The sequence below is a fragment of the Typopeltis vanoorti genome, chromosome 10 (genome assembly GCF_054136105.1).
Source record: "Typopeltis vanoorti isolate ZY-2024b chromosome 10, IOZ_Tvanoo_1.0, whole genome shotgun sequence".
In the NCBI taxonomy this organism is placed as follows: Eukaryota; Metazoa; Arthropoda; class Arachnida; order Uropygi; family Thelyphonidae; genus Typopeltis; species Typopeltis vanoorti.
Window position 1 is genome coordinate 83024345 of NC_143558.1, and position 17988 is coordinate 83042332.

The 17988-nt window shown below is 35.5% G+C and overlaps 1 protein-coding gene across 2 annotated transcripts in view; it reads left to right on the forward strand.

The window, feature by feature from the left end:
• Nucleotides 1–17988, forward strand: part of LOC150102546 (acid phosphatase type 7) — a 217272-nt gene that overhangs the window by 90927 nt on the left and 108357 nt on the right. For both annotated transcript variants that reach the window (XM_090399639.1, XM_090399640.1), the window contains exons 5-6: nucleotides 15852–15949; nucleotides 17117–17188. In XM_090399639.1, coding sequence (XP_090255765.1) covers nucleotides 15852–15949; nucleotides 17117–17188 — 170 coding nt within the window. The remainder of the gene's footprint in view (nucleotides 1–15851; nucleotides 15950–17116; nucleotides 17189–17988) is intronic.

The window sequence follows — 17988 nt, forward strand, 5'->3', positions numbered from 1 at the left end:
CCATGTTCCTACCTATTTTCATAGTTTTTATTATTCAGTTTTATTAAAGAATCCTGGAGACTTGCACGAGGTTTGTTTAGGAGGACATCATCTGCATGAAATAAAGACCTCAGTTTGATATCTCTGATTCTGATATTATGTTTATTATCACTTTCATAATGTGATCCATATAGACAATGAATAAGCAGGGTTGTTCCCTTGCTTTACATCAAACCATTTTCCTGTACTTCTTTCAGTTCTTATTAGTGATATACAGGTCAAATATAGACTGGGAGATAGGGATGAATAGTATATTAGCAAGATGGATAGGAGTGCTGATTGTCAGATATTAGCAAGTAGTGTAGTGGAGAGGGGGCAGCAAAATTCCAGAAATGTGGAGACCACTACTTCAGCATTTTAATTAATGATATTTATCTATTTGATATTCAGTTTCTTGGCTGATGGTGCAAAATTTGGAGAGAGTTGTAAGTATATATGAATGTTGGATTCTGAATATATAGAGATTGGAGTAATTATTATTTGCTTCAGAATCCAACGTGATCTTCCATCACATAAGCTAGACTTGTAATTAATAATTAATGTAAATCACTTGTTTATAAATTAATATTCATATAACTACCTTTAACTTTATTTGATATTTAATTATTTAATCAAAGATATGTATTAATAGTAATAAGAATCTGTATTAAAATATTATTAAGTTTCTTTTATTTATTGCTATGTTAATATTATAAGAATTTGTATTTAATATTTTAACTGCGCATTAATTGAAATGTAAATATTCTTTATTTGTTCCTGCTTATAGAGGTATAACGTTATGCAATGGCTCAATTTAATTATATTTTGTTTTGTTGTCATGGAAACGTATGTTAGATAGCTTGCACGAGTTTGGAACAGAGCATGAGGGAGAATGTTGAAGATTTACTGTGAAGGATTTTAGTTAAAGAGAGCATGAGAACAATTTAGGCTGGAAGAGGGGATATATAAGCTAGGAATGGGAAAAAGAGGATATTCTAATTCGGCATTTGGAGAAGGAATCTAAAAGGAGATTGATTCGGGGAATCAGAGTGTGATAATGGCGAGTCACTCAAGTAGCTAATTAAAGTCTACTAATCGAAGCGGTTAGCTAATAAGTTTCAGAATAACAAATAAAGCTACAGAAGATAGCTAAGTGACTACTGAAAGACTAGCGATACTTGAGTTGAGATTTAATTTCAGGGCCGACCTTTCAAGGACACATGGAAGCTTGAAGTATAGCACGGAGTAACTAGAGAATAAATAGAGGCAACAAGGTTGTGTTTAACAATAGCGGTATTAAGAATTATAGTGCCTAAAGGATTAATTGAATGCCGGAGGAATAGGCAACTGTACGTAAAAACTTTAAGTTAAGGAATTAGTGTGTTACCTTAGTATACACGAGTTATTAGTAGAACATTGGATTGGTTAAGTGATGTCAAATGTAGTACAAGTGTTTTGATCTGTGCAAGAACGTTTAATTATGTGTATTGTGACCGTTAATTAATTCAGTTATTACTAAGATTTATTTTAATGAGTGCTGTTAATTGTTTAAAGTGTTTACAGTTACAAAAAGTGTTCTCATATAAGTAGATGAAGAAGGAAGATTGTCGGTAGGAATATTTCAACCATTGATATTCCTATGCAGAGAAGTGAGTGAGTTTCTTCCTAAAATATCCCTATATTAATAGTAACTATTGCAGAAATTAGCTGGAGTGTGGTATTAAGAGTGTAAACTTGTGAAGAAGTGTTACTGCATTTTTATTGTATTTTAAAACTTAAGAAGCTGTGAGATATTAATGTGAATGATCACTAAGGAATTTTGTGGCATTGAACTTTTTTTAAATAGCTAAATGTACTGTGAGAAGACTGTATTTCAGATAACAGATTTACCATTGCCTGAGTTTGAATGACTGTATTATCAGAAGGGCTAAAATGTTTTTAATATCTTATTTAGTGATTTGAACTTAAGTGTATAATTTGTGATTCTAAATTAAATGTTTGTTTTTGTTAATCTAAAGTTGTGTTTTGCCTGAATCTCTTTTACTGCACCATTCATAAAATATTCGAACCAAAGCGGGTGAATTAAATAAGTTAAATATACTCGGCCAGTATATATAATAACAACACATAAAAGAGAAGTAGTTGAGAGTTGATTTTACTCTAATTCTTGGACTAATTTAGATATAGAGTTGCGCAGTCTATAAATATAAATTTTCTCTATATTTGGATTAGAAATCAACTAGCAACTTATTTTAGACAGGTTAAGACGAAGTAGGATCCAACATGAATAAATCAGATTGATAGTAGTATATGGCGGGGGGGGGGTGTTTGAGGTACTGAATACAATAACTCTCCCCAAAATTATGAATATAATCAAGTTCCAAAGACAAATTGGGAGCAGGGGATTATCAGAATTTGCCATTGAGTTGCATCCATTTGTTGTTTCTGTTGTACCAAACCTCCTGATGTATATAGCTGCTCAGAACAATAACAAACAATTCAAATGATTGAAGGCCTTTATTCCTCTCTTTCGTAAAATCTTGTATAGGCAGAAATTTTATAATAAATTCTTTCTATACTGATTTTACTTAGGAATTAAAATTAGATTGATTTACTTGTAATTTTAAATATCTGACTACTGAATGTATTGTACAACAACTAAGAACAAAGAAAATTATGTATACAGGCAGTCCTCGGTTTACACCTCAGTTCCGTTCCTGAAAAAACGGGCGTAAAACAAACTCAATTTTAATGGGAGGTATGAAGTTATGTTCCACGCAGTCAAAAAATATGCACACGAAGTATGTGTAACATTATTATATTTAAAGCTTTGATAATACATACATATATATTTGTTAAAATAAAATTATTAATAACGAAAACAAAACAAAATTATATACAAAAAATATGAAATTTCAAAAAGATATTACATATTTCTATGTTGAAGTTCCTGATTTCGGATCACCTGCATTTTTTTTTTAAACAAGTAACCAGTGTTAACTGCCTAGATTTTCTTTTTCTTTCTTTAAGAAGTTCAGTGTAAGGTAATAGATGCGATTACACTCCTTCTTACGTTTGCACTCCATTCCCAATCATGGTCCATTTTGCAGAGTTCATCAGTCAGTGTCTCTAGGCTTGCAAGGATATGCTGTAAATAGGCTGTTTTCATATCTCTCAGAGGACCTTTGTTTTCTTTCTCCTCCTTTAGATGTTGACTTAATTGTTCGGCTAATTCTTTTAAGTCTTCATTGGAAAGCAGTTTATCATGGCTCTCTAAGACTTCTGTGACATCTTCAGCTGTAATATCGTACAATCCCACCTCTCACGCAAGCTTCGTAACATCTTCAATAACATTCTCATCTTGCTCTAATTCCTCGAAGTCATGCATAAATGCTGGAATAAGTTTTCGCCATGCTCTTTTTTAATACTTTGCTGACACGTCGTTCCAAGCTGTCTCAATGTTGTTAATGCCCTTCAAAATATTGAATGACCGCCAATAGTCTTTAATAGTTTTTCCTGAAGTGTCCAAGACTCTTACCATTTCCATAAATGTTATACGGAGATAATAGGCTTTGAAGATTGATATAATCCCCTGATACATCGGTTGCAAAAGCGATGTTGTGTTTGAGGGCATGTAAACAACCTTGACATCCAATGGTGTTCTTACTTCAGTAAGGTTTTGAGGATGTCCAGGGGCATTATCCAAGAGATGCAATGCCTTGGCTGGCAAATAATTTGTGTACCAATCTATAAAAACATCTTGTGTAACCCAAGCTTTCTTGTTCCATTTCCAATAGACTGGCAGCATGGCTTTTAGACCCTTGAAGGCATGTGGTGTCTGTGAATGGTACACCAACATTGGTTTAAGCTTCAAAGTTCTGGAGACATTTGCACCCAACAAAAGCATAAGTCTATCTTTTGCATCTTTAAAACCTGGAGTAGAACGTTCTTCACAGGAAATGAAGGTACGTGATGGCAATTTTTTCCAGTAGAGCCCAGTCTCATCAACATTAAAAATGAGATCAGGAGGATAACTTCCTTGTTCTTCGCAGTCTTGAAATTCTTTAGGAAAAGCTGTCGCAACATCTGCACTTGCCGCCTCACCACATAATTTGACACTGTGGCACTTACTTCGAGACTTAAATCTCATGAACCAACCTTTGATTCTTAAATATGTTTCTTTGCCTCCATCTGTCTTTTTAAGATCCTTAAAAATTGTTTTTGCTGTCTCAGTTATAATAGCCTATATCAGATGAATGTTTTTCTGATTCAAGTCATCCACCCATAATGATAACAATTTTTCCACTTTTTCATGAAGTTTACCCCTACTATAACATACATATTTTGCATTTAGTGCTTCCATAGATTGTTGTGCAGACTGTTTTATTCTATCTGCATTTTTCATAATTGTAGTAACAGTCGATGGACATAAGTTCATACTTCTGCAGACATTAGCATGTGTCTGCCCATCTTCCATTTTTCGAATCACCTCCATCTTCTTTTCAAGTGCGGTTGATTTACATGCCTTCTTAACACCAAGTTCTGCTAATTTTTCTGCACTTCTATCATCAGACATGGTATGTAATTACGTACTTTATCAATTTAAATACATATGTACGTAAAAAAAATTAAATAGAACAATTAGGTAGATTCAACATTAAAACTAGGTTTGATACATATACGTCGTAGTAGCTCGGTAAACACTCGAACACTAGAATGCCTGCTAGTGTCGTTTCTCAGTCAACCACACTAAGAAAGTGCGTACAGGCAACTGGCATTATTATGAATCGGTGTAAATTGAACTGCCGTAAACCGAGGGCTGCCTGTAAATGAATTGTAATAGTAGAATGTTTAAGACAAAGAACAAAGAAAATTATGTATTAATAGAATGTTTAAGACAAAGAAATATCCCAGACGAATTAAAATAAGACCTAAGGCTATCGCTATTACGAAGGTCAATAATGTACAGGGTTTCCTGCCTTAACGTAGCAACGAAAAAACGTGACGGGTGCAGACTCATGTGAATACCCATGGGAATGAAAGGTTAGCAAAATCCAAGGTCACTGGAGCAGCTTAAAAGGGTGAGGCATTGAGGGCACAAAAAATAGGACAGGTTGTCGTTGTCACGGAGCAGGTCACCATGTTTTTCCGTCGGAGAAGGTCAGTCGTCATAGCGGGAGTTCATTGGGGAAGATCGGTCGTGGGTAGCCAGAGGATTGTTAAAGATGAGAGGCTGTTATTGATGGTCATTGCTGGTTAAGCACACTTTTCACCCAAGTTTCTGTTCCGGTTCCTGGTTCGTGGATATCCTGTCGATTCTAGGTCAAGGGACCCATTCCAGCCAACAGATACCCGAAGATGTTAGGTGCGTCATTTAAGCAGTGAAAGAAGTGAGTTCCAGACTTCCAGCCACCAAGGTGCCTGCTGATTGCTGCCAGAAGAAGTGCCCCGTCAACGTCGTTAAAAAGTACCCAAGTGTAAAAAGAAATATCGGAACGAAATAGATGGTAACGATCTCAAGGATCTACTGATATGGACTAGATGAAAACTAAAAATATAGTTTTACAAATGACTCGATTTTACACTCTACTTCATCTAAAATTGCCAACCGCTATTTCAGATTTGGTTCACTAACAAGTGCTCATAAGCAGTCCATGAAAAAAAATTCAGCATATCACAAATGGCTTGAGACTGAAACTTCAGCATCAGATTCAGCCTATATTGCAGCTCACAATATTTGCAAAAAAAAAACTACCATTAAATCAAAATTTAAAGGGGCCAAATACTTTAACCTAGTCACCTGTTCTAATTGTAGTCAAGCCTTCTGGTTCCTACTTAAAGTCATCAGACACAACTTTTGCCCACTAGTGTTTCTATTGCTCTCGCATCCAGATATTATTATTGTAACATGATTCTTCTCTTCCAGTTTCTGCACTGATAACCATAGCAAAGCACATCTCTATCAAAAATTACTTGCATCTTATAACTTCTAGTTTTCTGTCAGAAATCAGAAGAATCCAAATAAGTTGTACACAAGACATCTGCTGCTGATGGCATACTGCTTATTATGCTAAAAACCTGTGCTCCAGAATCTTTCAACCTTGACTGGCATCCTGTAGCATGGAAACAAGCCTACATTCAGCCCATTCCAAAGTGTTATAAGTCAGTGCCAACAGAATACCACCCATTCAGCCTACTTTCATTCTCTCAAAAAATTGTCACGGTCATCAGTAACCAACTTCTTTGCCACCTGGAGGTCCACCAACTAATTAACAAACAGTAATATGGATTTTGCCACTTGATTCACAGCTGTCCTTCTAGCATTCACCAACTACCTGTGAACTCATGCCATTGAAAGGTTTGGGGAAACTCATATGGTTGCTTTCATTATTTCTAAAGCATTTGATCGGATTTGGCACAGAGGTCTGTTCAGCATATTACCATCTTCTGGTCTATCATCAACCTTTTGAAACTAGGTTACCAGCTTCCTCTCTGGTCACTCACTGTACATCATGATAGATGGTTTCCTCTCATCAAATTTCCTCACTCGTGCAGGAATTCTCCATGGCTCCATGGCTAAATGACTTAATTATAGCCTAGATACATACAAATTCTCAATGGCACTGCTTCCTGTATTAAAACTAAGTGCGCATTCATAGACTTAACAGACAGGTTAACAAATAATATTCCCACAAAACTTGTGACCGAGATACCGCCCTTTTACACTCAATTTCTTGTAGATTACCAGCTTCCTCTCTGGTCACTCACTGTACAAAGAAAGTATATCTCAAATTCACGAATTTGAGATACACTTTCTTACTAAGTACAAAAACTTTGCCTACTTACAATTTCACCAAGAGTCCAAACAAATTTCAGCATACTTCAGGTTCTTAGAGTCTTCTTTCTGGTTTAACTTTCTTGCTGCATAGACGTCACAGGCAGTCTCTTGTAGATCTTTCCGCTGTTGGATATTTGATTTGGAATCAGCCGTAGTTACTGCTAGGCTTGCGTTTAATTGCTCTCTTTCTGGAGACCAAAACTTGAGAGCCATCGACGAGGAAATCAGCCTGCTGCAATCTGGAGACGAAGACCTACAGCACTCTGGGTAGAAAACCTGCGACGGGAGAAGAGCCTCAGCAACGAGAAGGGAGCCCAAACGAAGAAAAAGTGAAAAAACCTCCACGATGACTGGAACAAAAGCCTTGAACTAAGAGCTACAATCTCCTTTTATGCAAAATGTCACAGTTTGTTCTTTATGCTGGCTTTTCAGGATTAGCCTTTAGCGATGCCGTCATTTCTGACCATTTGGTCATTTCTGCCAATTTCACCAAGCAAAGGTTGACCTTGCAACCTTTGCTTGGTGTTTCGTTCATTACTAATCTGGCGTAATCCCTACTTACAGCTTGACATACAGTCAATGCATAAGCACTTTTACAGTAACATTTTATTTAGCACATGTTTTAAGTATTACTAAATATTGAAAAAAAAAAAATTGGAAAATCTATTGCAAAAAATTAGCAAAGCAAAATTTTTCCTCTAGAGATTGTATAACAATAAGATCCACAGGTAATAAATAATTCAGCTACCTAAATTATTTTGATTGTGTGCTGTGTTTTTAATCATTTGGTTTTGTTTTAATTTCATTCTACTTTCACAAACAAAACATTGAAATTTTTGTGGTAATAACTTTCTCTGAGGAAACCTGCACAGGTTGTGCTCCTATAATCTGGTTTAACAAACAATTTGTTTAAAGAAAATTGTTTTAAAGAAGATAGAAAATTTTTTTACTGTTTTGAAATAAAGTTTTATGTTTTTGATTGATTTACTTACATTACTAAGTTTTGTTGCACTATTATTGCATTGTGATTGCAACAAGTTTTTTACCCATAAGTAGCAATTATTCTGATTAGATAATCATTACCTTTTTTCCTCTTGAAGTTGCATGTTTTCAGTATTGCAAAAAGAGGTGTTCATTGTTAAAATTAAGCAGAATGAATGGTTATGAATATCAGCAAGTTAAAGTTAACAATTTAAAAGGTTTTCAGCTTGATAGAATGAACTAGGATAATCTGATTGATTGAAGTGTTTAAAAAAAGTTTTGATTTTATCTATTGAGTTCATTATTAAGTAAACTAATGTGTCTTAAATACTCTAGTCTCTAGTTAAAACACAAATTCATCATCCCACTTTCATCTTTCTGTTATGATTTGGAGATATGGATAATCTTTATTCTTATCTCAGAAAAGTTATTGATGATGCTAAAATTGCTTTGAAAAAATAAGCAGAAAACTTGCAAATTTAGATAGTAGATAGCTTTTACTTAGTGGGGATATTGGTGTTTTGTATAATGGAGGCTTCCGGTTACCAAAATCATGCTTGAATGTCAAAGCAAAGTTCCAGCTTCCTTTTCTCTTTTGTTTTTTGTACACATGATGCAACATATTTTATATATATATATATATATATATATATATACACACACACACATGGAGGCTGTTCAATAAGTTATAAGACTCTATTTATACAGAAAACAGATTACCTTTAATCGTCATCATTTACATGGTCTTTTTCGAAGTAACTACTGTGAGATGTGATGCATTTGTCCTAACGTTGCGTCCACTTCTTAAACACATGTGAAAGTCCGTCTTTTGAGAGTTCTTTCAAAACCGCCTCCGCATCTTTTACACATGCTTTGTTGCTTTTGAAATGGCGGCCTTTTAGTGGTTTCTTGAGCTGAGGAAACAGCCAGAAATCGCACGGTGCGAGATCAGGACTGTATGGAGGGTGTGGTAGGATAACTATGTTGTTCTTCTGCAAAACGTCCACTACACCACCAGCAATATATGGCCTTGCATTATCCTGGTGCAATAACAAGCCATTCTTCAGCAATGGACGCTTCCTTTTGATGTGCTGTACCATTGTCCGTAAAACATCTGCATAGTATGAACCGTTTACAGTATTCCCGTGTTCTACAGCATGTTTGTAAACAATGCCTTCATAGTCACAAAACATTATGGTCATAACTTTACCAGCCGATTTTACAGCTTTTGCTTTCTTGGGGAATAGGTGAAGACGGATGCTTCCATTCACTACTCTGTTGTTTCATTGTAGGGTCATAGTGATACAACCAAGCTTCATCTGCTGTAATGATGCATTTTAAGAAGTTGTCGCCTTCTTGTTCCAGTCTTTCTTTCCATTCTGTGCACACATCCACTTGATGCTGCATTTGCTTCGGTGTCAAGAGTGTGGGAATCCATCGGGCGCAAACACATTTCAGTCCCAAATGTTCAGCCATGATTGAGTGAACACTTCCCACAAAAATATTCAGGACAACATGCAGCTGGTGTACTGTAATTCTGCGATGCTGCTATGTTGATCATTGTCTCTGCGATGGATGTTGAAGATCTTCCCTCATGTTCAAGATCTTCCACATTTTGCCTTCCTTCCTTAAAAGTTTTATGCCAGCGAAAAACACTTGCCCTCGACATTGCTTCATCATGGAAAGCTTCGCGTATCATGTTAAAAGTGCCCGATGTTGATTTTTGCAAACACACACAAAATGAATCGCATAACGCTGTTCCAAGGACTCTTCCATATCGACGACTGGTCATGGCTCGTAGGCGCGCCGAAATAAGCTTGTGTTTAGTCACGTGACACTCTGGCACATCAGCCCGTACACGCCATATATCAACCTATTTTGTTAATACAGACAGCAACATTTCTTTATTCCACAGAAATTAATATTGTGATGAGTGGTTTCGCGACAGTAAAATTAGTCTTATTACTTATTGAACAGCCGTCATATATATATCAGGCCCTTGTCTGACCAAATGCAAAACTTTTCTAAGGCATTTCAGGCCTCCAATAAGTGGGGCTATGTTCTCATGCCAGGTGAAAAAATTGATCTCCTGCCTAAGGTGATGTTAGAAGATGCAGTAAAGCATGTGTCTAGCCATCTCTGAGACAAGTGAGTATAAATGTAGAAATAATCAGGCAATGTCAATTAGTTTTTCAGGTTTTGAATTTGAATGAGTTGGTAATTACATTATGCAAGGGTAATTGTGGACCCAAGGGGATATTGAAATGCATGTTCAGAAATATCAGAAACAAAGGAGTGGACTCTGTTTTTGGCATCTTCAGCTCGACTTGGCAAAACATTATTAAACCTGGTTGACAGAAGATGATATAGAGATAGAATGTATGTATATTGTATTATCAGGAAGAATATTTGGAATAGAATGTGAGAAACGATATTAGTAATGATATCCAAAAAAGTGCAGCCAACATAAAATAGAAGTTAAGTAGGATTTTAGGACTGAGACAGATGGTTTATTTGAGACCATCTGATATGTGTTAGAGGCCAGTAAGACAAAATATATTGTTGGTTGCTGCTAGAGACCTGGGATTTAAGCAAAATATGTGGATGTTCTGCATCAATAGATAAGCACAATAAGTATAGAATGAGGAGTTATTATGGAATACTTCAACTCCAGCGACATAGATGAGAGGGAAGAAAGGGTGCATGGCAAGAAGAAAATGGAATTTAATAAGTTATTAAGACATTTATTGAGACAACGTGATGAGAGGCTGTGGACTTGAGAGAGCTGAATCTGATAATAGCATCAGAAGTTGTAAAAGGAAAAGATGGTTCCATTACATGGGAGGATGCATTCTCAAATGGGGAGCTATACTGGAGGAAGTAGGGGAGACAAGAGATCTGGGGGTGATGATTGATAGAAAACTGAAATTCAGGGAGCATATTGCAAAGGTGGTGAAGGTAACCCACAGAATTGCTGCAATACTGAGAAGGACGCTGATCTGCAGAGATAAAAGAGTTATCATTCCATTGTATAAGACCCTGATCAGACCACACTTAGACTGTTGTTCTCAAATTTGATCCCCCAGGATTTGAAGGGGATAAATTAACTGTGGAAAGGGTACAGAGGTGGAGAACAAAGATGGTTTGGTTCAGGACTATACAATGTCAGTTATGAGGATCGACTGAGGGAATGTGTACTGCAGAGTTTGGTAGATAGAAGAAGGAGAGGTAATATGATCAAGACTTTTAAACTGTTGAGAAGCAGTTACAGGGTAGACATTGGGGAGTTTGTTCACTTGGTGGAACAGCAGGAAGGAACAATGACAAGGGGCCATTCCTGGAAGTTAAGAAAGGAAGCTGTGAGCAAGAGGGTGAGAAGTGGTTTCTTTGCATGGAGGGTGGTTGAACTGTGGAATGCATTGCCTGAGAGAGTGGTTAGAGCAAGCACGGTCAATGAGTTCAAGGAGTGATATGATAAACTTTGTGTTTCCTAAGAACAACCTCCCACAATGAGTCTTTTGACTCCAAGGAGGCCTGGATAATAATAATATCTTTTAAGGATACCACAAAAAGTATGCCAGGCCCACTATCTTTGATTTGAAGTGAACCTACAGACTGAGTGTTAGGTGCTAGATTCAGGCAAGGCATAATGGAAGTTTAGGGAGACATCAGTTATTTTACAAAGAAACCTTTTACTATTGCTTGACAGAATTCATGAAGGAAATCTGAATATTGGTATATTCAGATTTCGTGAATGCTTTATCTGGGAATTTAGCACATTTTTTCTATGATAAAGAGTTCTATAATTTATTAGCTTTCTGTATATAAACTTAATTTTTAGTGCAGTTATGAATCTGCTGAATGGATGAACTACGCTTTGGGTTCAGGCATTTCGAGTGGGGGGGGGGGAGAAAAGTCCAACTGGGCTAAGTAGACTGCAAATTTTTATAACAAAAACTGTTATAAAACATGGCAGTAAGTTATGTCTCTACACAAATGCTAGGATCATTATAAACAAAGTGGTTGAGTTTGTTGCTTTAGTGAATATGCAACCTACAATTAGGTGTTAGTAAAACCTGGCTCTCAGAGTTAGATATTTTAACTGGAATCAAGTTCAAAGGATATAGTATTTTTAAAAAAGAGAGAGAGAGAGAGGAGGGGAGTACTACTAATGATATCAGATGACTTGAGTCCAGTTAGGGCCTGTGTAGCACTGAGTTTGAGGCTGTCTGGTGTGAAGTGGAGGCTATCAGGATGAAATATATTGTGGGATGTTGCCACAGACTTGGCTGCTCATTTGTAGGGGATGACGAAATGCGTTGCTAAATTACTCTGAGCACAAACAAGTAAATGACTTACATTATTCGAATATTGATTGGGTAGTAGAGAAAACACATAAAAACAAAGACGAATTTATTGTTGATGACAAATTTCTTAAGCAGCATGTGAAAGAAGGCTCAAGGATAAAGTGTTAGATTTGATCATAGTCAGGTGACTCGATTAAGAATATGACTGCTTTTCCACCAGTTGGTGATAGTGATCATGCCTTACTGATCTGGGAAGTAGCTATATGTATGTTCCAAAAATGACAGGTTATGTGCTGTGTTGGACTTACAAATCTGGAAATTATGATAAAATAAACTCAGGAGAATGCTTTCTTTGGTTCCATGGTATTAGTTGCTCAATGAGAAGGATATCAGAAGCACATGGGAAACTTTTTAAAAGATGCTCAAATGAGGCTGTATCTGAATTTGTTCTAGAGTTTGAAGAACAAATAGAATGGGAGTGAGGTGGATGTGTAATCTCATTGAACATGAGATCCATAATAAGATGATGTGGAAGGAATATCATGAGAATAAGATTGAGAGGAATAATGAAATATATTGCACTCAGGCCAGAAAAATTAAGACTGTTGTAGAAAGCTAAGTTGGAGTATGAAAAGAAATTAGCTTCACAGGCTAAAGACAACCCAATAAAATTGTATCATTATTCTGCAAGTAAAAAAAAAAAAAAGAATGAATGCAGAAGAATAGCTCTACTGAATGCAGATGGTACCTTAGTATCAGAAGCAGATGAGTTAGTTCAAATAATGAGTGCTCACTTGACCAAGATCTATCAATCTGGTGTAACATAGTATACAGTGCTATCACTACATTGGATGAAGGGATAGGGATGCATGAGAAGGAGTCTCTAGATCTGTTGCATAACCTGGATAAGAATTTGGCATTTGGGACAGATGGGATACCAGCACGTGTGCTAACAGAACGTTCAGCTAAACTGGCCATGCCCTTGACATTTTTGTTTGAGTCTTAGCTCAGGAAAGATCCCACAGGAATGGAAAGCATATATAATAATCCCATTGCACAAGGATGGTGCAAAGACTAATGTCGCTATTGCTTATCGATATCTCTGCAGTAATTATGAAGATTTTATAGAAGTTGTTAAGAATTTGCATATAGAAATGGGTTTACTCTGCAAGGAACAGCATGGATATACTAAATTTATGGAGATCATATCAGAGCAATTTGCTCATATTTTATAATGTTACAACTGAACTAGATAAAGGGAATGGATACACTGTGATACTCTTAGACTTCACTAAGATATTTGATGGGATATCCCATGTTAAACTAGAGAATATGGAATTGGAACATAAACCATTGGCTTGGATAAGTGGGTTCTAACAAAGTATCAGAAAGTGGTATATGGGGTATGTGAATCTGTCAGATTTAAGGTGGCCAGTGATGTGCCTCAGAGATCAGTGCTTAGACTATTGTTGTATAATCTATACATTAATAATACTGGAAAGGGCTTAACAGGAGATCTTCAGTTGTTAGCTGATGATGCAAAGATAGGTAGGGCAATCAGAAATGCTACTGTGATATACAGCATTTACAGGGTGATTTCAATATGCTGGAAGTATATGCAAATGATAATGGCTGTCAATTTAGTATTAGTAAGTGTAACGTTATGTACTTTGGAGTGATGCGATATCTAACAGCATATTATGTTGGTTGGGTTATTCTTAGAATCACTGATGAACTAGAGGTCTTGGAGTTATGATGGATAAAAAGTTCAAGCTCAAAGGTCACGTAACAAAAATTGCAGTCACCACTCAGAGGATAATGTAATGTCGAAATGAACATTGATATAAGAATATGGAAATCATTTTGCCTGTTCTGCATCAGGACTACTGTGTGCAGATTTGGTCTCCTGTGTTCAGAGGGGGATAAAGAAGTTATGGAAAGGCTGCAAAGAAGTTTTCTATGTTGCTCTCACTCATGAAAGGTTATTTGCAAACTTATAGTACATTTTGTGCTGTGGGTGGCCTAAGGATATAATTTTCTAATTTTAGAAATTTTTTATTTTAGGTATTATTTCTGGAAAAATTCCCATGTTACTTCTCGAAGTAAATATTTTTTTATGGCTATTCAGCCTATTTTTGTTTAGGAGTATCCCTTATTTATAATGTCATTGGCTTTTTACTCAATTTTTAGGGCATTACTGATGTTTTAAAGACATGTATGAAGAATATATAAGAAGAATAATTTGGACATACCTTTGTAGGATGTTGCTGGTTGTCTTCTTATTCAGTGGCATCTAGCATATGGTGATATACATTTATCTGCTGTTGAAGTATGACTGAAAGGAATGTGTGTGTGTGTGGGGGGGGTGGAAATGTGAGGATAGAGAGTTGTGGGAGAATTATCGGTGAGCAAAGAGATATGTGAATTTTAAATCTGGGTTTTTTAACAGTGGACAGAGAATTCTTTCGGAGGGGGGGATGAAAGTTAGAAATTTTGGGGAAGGAGAAGGATATAATGGGATGAGATCAGGGGTGTGAGCCATTTCAAGAGTACATCACCTTTGGAGCTCATGAGGGAAGTGGAGCTAAAAATTGAGTAAAAAGTTAATGATGTTATAAAAAAGGGGTACTCCTAAACAAAAATAGCCATACAAAAAAAATAATAATAAATTATTTTTATTTTCATTTATTTTTTACATAGTCTAGGAACCCTGCACTAGATACCAAATGTGGAATATTTTCAAGCCACTTCAGGTCTCCAATAAGTGGGGTGGTGGTCTTGGACTGAGATGAAATTCATCTCCCACCTAAAGGCAATCAGAAACATTCATGTCCATGGTGGAATTCAGACCTACAGCCTGTTAGTTTGAGAGCAGGTGCATTAACCACTTAGCCAACCAGGCCAGCATTTACAAAAATATGGGAAGTATGGAATGTATGTAGATTATGAGGATAGATTGAAAGTATGTGGACTGCAGACACTAGTAGACAAAAAAAGTAGGGAGTGATATGATAGAGGTCTATAAACTTTTGAAAGAGCATTATAAGATATTGGTTGATAAAATTTTTCATTATATGGAAGGTGGAGAGAGGACAAGTGAGCACCTGTGGAAGTTAAGTGTGTATGCAGTTAAGAAACGGATAAGAGCTAGATTTCTCATAGAACCATGAGTGAGTGGAACTGTTTGCCTGTTGAAGTAGTGAGTGCATTCTAGTATAAATGAGTTTAAGAGAGGGTATGACAGCTGGTGGGGATGATGTATGGCCTCTCTCAATGAGTCCTTGACTCCCTGGAGGTCTAATAATAATAAGCTTTCAAAAATATACATGCTTTTAGTTTCAATTTTGCTATGTGAGTGGGGTAGAGAAAGATTAAAAGTTTGAAGTTAAATCTTTTAAATCCTGCATCCTTAATGAATCTCCTTATCATTTATAGTGATGATTTTGAGATGAGTCTATCACATGTCACAATCCTCACTATGAATTCTGAGTAGCCTTACAGTTTACTTGTTAATTTATTATTTTTTATTTTCCATGTCAGAGATGACCTAGGCTAGAATCTCATCTTTTATCTATTTTTCTCTGAAGTTATTCAATCATTGTAGATGATGGACTTAAAATACAACCAGTGAACTCTGTGACTGGTTGTATTTTAATTTTGGATTTTTTGAGAATTAATTTCTTATATTCTTACAACCTTTATTTTAGGACAATGCTAGAGTCGGTGATCAGTTTATGAGACAGATTGAACCCATTGCTGCTTATGTTCCTTATATGACATGTGTGGGAAATCATGAACAAAAGTAGTAAGTTATTAGTTTCATTTAAATTTCAAAAACATCAGAAAGTGATTTCATAAGTTAAGTTTTTCTAGTTTTTGCTGATAGGAGTACACCATAAATATACATTTTGATGTATATTACTGTGTGCACTTTGTTTCTTAAGAAATTATTTAATGTGTGTAATAATGTCATATTTTGTATTATGTTGCTCTACTGATCAGGAATAGTCTTCAAAATATTCTTAAGAAATTCCTTTCTAGTGTTATCTATTTCTGATTGTTTTAAATTTAATTGAAAAAAAAAAATTACTGTTTTTTTTTTTTTTTTCTGTCATATTGTCATAAACAAGTTACTACAGGTTTTGAAAAACTCAAACCATAATTCCCCCCCCCCCCCCTTCCCCCTAACAAATAGCTTGCTTACTAATGTGCTGTTAGGTTTTATAACCCTTGCATGTTTGGAGATGTTAAAACAAATTTTCTCCTGTACTTTGAACTTGTCTGCAGGCTAATAATTATTATTATTACATGACACCCCCCTTGGAATCCAAATATTCATTAAGAGAAGCCACTCCATATTATATGAACTACCATCAGCTAGATAACTATCATCACACTATGCCATCTACTGTCCACTATATTATCTGCTACCTTTTTAAATTTGAAACCTTGTATTTTTTTCTGTTAATTGTGTTTGTATTCCCTTCTGATTTTCTTGTATGTGGAACAAAAAATCAGTTTCTGGGAAGGGAGAAAACCTGCTACCATAAGTTCAGTTAACCCACTTTCGTTTGAAAAAGTCCATATGCATTCCTCCTGTCATGTGAGAATTGAACTCGGATTGTTTCCAACTGAAGCATGCATTGTCCTGTCATTCTTCAAACTGCAATATGGAAGTGCTTAATGAAATAATGAAAATGTTTTCCAACAGGTGATATTAAAGAAAGAGCTGTTAACTTTAATGAGACTGCTTATGGGCTATAGATGGATGGATGATTTTCTGGCATTTGACTCTTACTCATTGGTGATTTGCCCTAGTCCTTATATTTTAATGTTTATCCTCTTCTTACTTAACATCTGACTGTTAAATTATTTAAGGAGTTCACAACATATGCTGGAATATTAATTAAAAGAACTTTAATAAATACTTCCTATATTTTGGCAATGTATTAAAATATTTGTTTGTTTTTAGCAATTTCTCCAATTATGTGAACCGATTTTCCATGGTGAACAAAAATGGTGACATAAATAATCATTTTTACAGGTACTGTACTATTACAATTTAGAAATTTACTCAGTAATTAACACAGTCGAAAAATTTAATATTTGAATATTCATTTATGTTTTTATATTATAGAATTTAATATCGGTTTCCTCATGACAGAGGTATGCAGTTGATTCTGTAGCAAACAAACTTGCTCAGTATTACAAACTTCCAGAATGTTGTGAGCAGAGCTCTTCAAACACAGTGGAAACTAATGGAAATTTTTATAGCAGATAGTTTGCTATAGTAAAACTATTCTGGTTTTCTGTATAGGAACACCATAGTTACAGGTTCTTCTGTTTAGTGAGAGATGAACTGTAATTCATTCTGAAGTATATGGCTTCGTAATCCATAGCTGAATAATTATTCAAAGTTATAATTACACTGTTTATATGAAGTTATTTTCTTAAGAGAATTATAATTGTTTGTATTACTGACATTATAATTTGCTGTAATGGACAAATAAGAAATTGATAAGTGTAATTTGACCTGCTCTGTTTGATATTATTCAAAATTATTTTGTGAATGAGTTTTGCTTTCATTGATATCATTCTCTTATAGACGAATTTCACACTGATACAAACCTGAAGCTATATAGACAGATATTTGAAAATATTATTATTATACAGGTATCGCCATGGAGTCAGATGGCTCATTGTGAGAAATCCATTATTAGCACAATACCTATCATGCCTCTCCTTTTCATTCATTGATGAAGCACTCACAATCCTCTCTGGCAACTCATTCTACCCACTCACCATACTCCAAGCAAAAAATCTAGCCCTAACACCCTTGCTAGC